We start from the raw sequence: 4245 nt of genomic DNA, 5'->3' as shown, positions 1-4245 counted from the left end.
TTGCTGCTGTTCTTTGTGATGGTGGTGGTGCTTGTGTAGCTACGCTGTGGTGCAGAATCGATATGGGCGAATGCTGCGTACACGCAGCTAAGAGTGCGCGCGTCGTGAGTGTAATCGGAAAGCATAACATGGCTACACGACGTGGTGTTTACATGTGATAGATACACAGCCGTTCGCAGGAGCTGCATTGCTACGACGTGGTATGACAACCTATACCGTGGACTATGCGATAGGGTCACGCCACAGCGATGGAAAGGTACTGATCGGTACACCACAAACCGTTGCAGAACGAGCGGGTGCGCGCGAGAGAGAACTATATCGATAGCGAGAGTGGCTAGAGGAAGAAGCAGATAATAAGAAAGGATTGAAACGGAGAGTGAGGGAGAAAAGAGAGAAAGAGAGAGAGAGAGAGAGAGAGAGAGAGAGAGAGAGAGAAAGAGTGGTAGAGGTAGAGAGAACAGCAAATAGCGAGAGAGGATAGAAAGAAAGGGCAAGAGAACGAGAGGAGAGAGAAAGAGAGAGAGAGAGAGAGAGAGAGAGAGAGAGAGAGGGGGGAGAGCGAACTCGAGCCAAATGGCTTGACCCAGCTTGCCAGCGTCACATACCATCGCCATCGGCGTCATCATCGTAGCCATCCCCCCTGCGTTAGCCTTCATCGCCATGGCGACCAACTCGCTGTCGATCAACGGCACGAGTCCACACCACCAGGCGTGTGTGCCTCTTGCCTACTCGCAGCCGGCGACCAAGTCGTCGCTGAAGTTACGGGTCGAGTACGACGCGTCATTTCGCGGTAAGAAGTTGAAGATCAAAGGCAAAGAACTCGAGCACGTGCCGCGCGAACTCTTCTTGATGGACGAACTCGAGATTCTGGACCTGAGTCCCGAGCGGCCCGCCTGCCTGTTCTTTCGTCTGCCGAAACTTTCGCCGGCCATCGGTCGTCTGCACAACCTACGCGTGCTCATCCTCGACACGAACGAGCTGCAGACGATACCGGCGCAGATCAGCCATCTTAAAAATCTCGAGCAGCTGTTGCTTAGCAACAACTTCTTGGCGCGGCTGCCGGACGGCTTTGGCGCACTCGCGAATCTGACGAGTTTGCACCTCGCCAACAATCGCTTTGCCGAATTTCCTGGCGAGATTACATCGCTCACGAAGCTCACCTTCCTCGACCTGTCGTCGAACCGTCTGCGACGCGTCGCCGACGATGTCGGCCGGCTGCGCCGGCTTGAAACGCTGTTGCTGCTCTACAACGAGCTCACGGAGCTGCCAGAGAGCATCGGCAAGCTGCGTCGGCTGCGCACACTCTGGCTCGGCTGCAACAAGCTGCAGAAGCTCCCGCGCAGCTACGCCGACCTGCGAGGGCTCTCCTGCTGTGCCGCTGGATACGTGACGGCCATGATGGATGGCAACCCACTCCCCCTTGGTCCTCCCCCGCGCGTCTACCGAGCCGGCTTCGACGCCGTGCGCGAATGGATGCAGCGGGGCGGGGAGGATGCGGAGCAGACGGAGGAGGCGGGAGACTTGGATGCCGGAACGGACGAACCGACAGATGCGACAGATGACCCGGACGCGGTGGGTGATCCGGATGGGTGCGGTGACCTCGATGGCAATGACGCGAGTGATGTGGAGGACAGGGGAGAAATGTTGAGAAGCGATACACATGAGTCGTAACCATTGTGCGGAAGCCCGGTGCCGCCGGGATGCTCTGCTGTAAGAACACAGTCTGATGTTCTCTTGTAAGAATACGGTCTGATGTGCTCGTGTAAGAATACGGTCTGATGTTCTCTTGTAAGAATACGGTCTGATGTGCTCGTGTAAGAATACGGTCTGATGTTCTCTTGTAAGAATACGGTCTGATGTTCTCTTGTAAGTATACGGTCTGATGTTCTCTTGTAAGTGTACGTTCTGGTGTTACCTTGTAGGACAACGGGTTGGATTTACCGTAAACACGCCTGATACAAGCTTAGTACCACACGCTAACCTGGTACAAGCCTGGTTCAACACGTTAGCCTGCTACACCGTGCATTGCCAACCTGGTTCACGCCTGCTAAAACACGCTAGTCTGCCACAAGCCTGCTACAACATTCTAGTCCGATACAAGCCTTAAACATCATGCTAGCCTGCTACAACAGGCTAGCCTGCAAAGCTTGGTACCACGTACATTCTAACCTGCTACAACACGCTAACCTGTTAAAAGCCTGCTGCAACACGCTAGCCTGGTACAAGCCTGGTACAACACATTAGCCTGTAGCTCTAGTACTATAGCCCGCGTACAGTTGCCGCAGGCTTGTTGCCGTAGCCTGCGGCAACTGTAGGCGGGCTATAGTACTAGAGCTAGCTAGCCTGGTACAAGCCAGGTACAACACGCTAGCCTGGTACAAGCCTGGTACAGCACGCTAGCCTGTTACAAGCCCGGTACAACACGCTAGCATGCTACAACATTCTAGCCTGCTACAACATGCTAGCCTGGTAAAGCTTGGTACAGCACGCCAGCCTGTTACAAGCCCGGTACAACACGCTAGCATGGTACAAGCCAGGTACAACACGCTAGCCTGGTACAAGCCAGGTACAACACGCTAGCCTGGTACAACATTCATTTATAGCCTGCTTCTTACAAACATTCTAGCCTGGCCTACAACATTCTAGCCTGCTACAACAGCACCTGCTTACAGAAGAGCCTGATACAATACGCTAGCCTGTAAAACACATTAACGTATAGCTCAGTACAACAGGCTCAGCTGCCTACAACACTGTTAGCTTGAATCAACGTCATGCTAACTGGTTAAAACAACCCTAGGCGCTGGTACAACCGCCTAACTTGGTGCAACAAACGAGCTAGTCTGTTACAACACATGCATCTCTAATCGCAACACTCTAACACACTAGTACTCCATGTTAATTACATCAATCCTATGCAACAACTTAACCTAGTACTCCTCATGTTAACCTGGTACAACCACACGCCAGCTGGCTACAACAGATGCTACCTGTTACAATTACGCGGCCTGTACAGCAACATGTTAGGCCTGTACAACCACGCTGGCCTGGCATGGTACAACAGCATGCTAGCCTGTTACAACACGCTGGCCTGGTACAACAGCGTGCTAGCCTGCTACAGCACGCTGACCTGGTACAACAGCATGCTAGCCTGTTACAGCACGCTGACCTGGCACAACAACATGTAGCTAGCTGTTACAACACGCTGGCCTGGTCCGACAACATGTTAGCCTGTTACAACACCGGCTGGTAACAAACAACCATATTTAGCCGTACAACACCGCTGACCTGGCTAACAACAATATGTAGCCTGTTACAGCACGGTGGTCTGGTACAACAACATGCTAGCCTGTTACAGCACGCTGACCTGGTACAACAACATGTAGCTAGCTGTTACAGCACGGTGGCTGGTACAACAACATGTTAGCCTGTTACAACACGCTGGCCTGGTACAACAACATGTTAGCCTGTTACAACACGCTGGTCTGGTACAACAACATGCTAGTTTGTGACAGCACGCTGACCTGGTGCAACAACATGCTAGCCTGTTGCAACACGCTAGCCTGGTACAACAACATGCTACACAGCATGTTAACCTAATGCAGCAATTAACATGCTAGCCTGGTACAACACGCTAGATTGATTGGTAGAACAACAAGCGTGCCTGATACATACAACAAGCCAACCTGGTACAACATGCTAGCCTAGTGTTCCCGCAGGAGGCCAGGTGTCGCATAGGTCGGTATGGCAGTGCCACCTAACCGTACGTGATCGGCTGACGATGACTGTGTTCTCTAGCCCACGCCCCCGATGGAGTCGGGGATCCGACTCGGGGTTGTCATCGCGTTCATTAATAAATGATAATGATTCGGATGGGTTGTCGTTGATAATCCGGTTAATAATTTCCGTGAAAGAAAGAGAGCGCACGCAGAAACACTTATACTGGCAGCTAAATTAATTAGATCGTGTTTTTGTGTGCGTGCGTCTGTGCATTCGTGTATGGCAGGCGAGGTGGGACACAAGTGGTATTTAGTGACAGTCAATAAATCATTTAGTGTCTATCATTAAATCATTTAGTGTTTGTCAATAATTCCATGCCTATGATTGGCTGAGAAAAAATAAGTTGTATCTGATTGGTTGATTTAATGACTGTCACTAAACGGAATATATGATAGTCACTAAATAGAATATATAATAGACATTAATTCGAATTGCGAAGGACACTAAGGAGAGTCAGCGCCGGACAGC

At 51.4% G+C, this 4245-nt stretch overlaps 1 protein-coding gene across 1 annotated transcript; it reads left to right on the top strand.

The window, feature by feature from the left end:
• The first annotated feature begins 660 nt into the window (after positions 1–660).
• LOC106819628 (plant intracellular Ras-group-related LRR protein 2-like) lies at positions 661–1671 on the top strand. Its single transcript, XM_014824235.1, has one exon. It carries the CDS (start codon positions 661–663, stop codon positions 1669–1671), a length of 1011 nt encoding a protein of 336 aa, XP_014679721.1.
• The last annotated feature ends 2574 nt before the right edge of the window (positions 1672–4245 follow it).

Source organism: Priapulus caudatus, unplaced genomic scaffold, assembly GCF_000485595.1.
Source record: "Priapulus caudatus unplaced genomic scaffold, Priapulus_caudatus-5.0.1 Scaffold3865, whole genome shotgun sequence".
Lineage (NCBI taxonomy): Eukaryota > Metazoa > Priapulida > Priapulimorpha > Priapulimorphida > Priapulidae > Priapulus > Priapulus caudatus.
The sequence above is the reverse complement of the archived record's forward strand: the minus strand, read 5'-3'. Positions and strand labels throughout refer to the sequence as shown.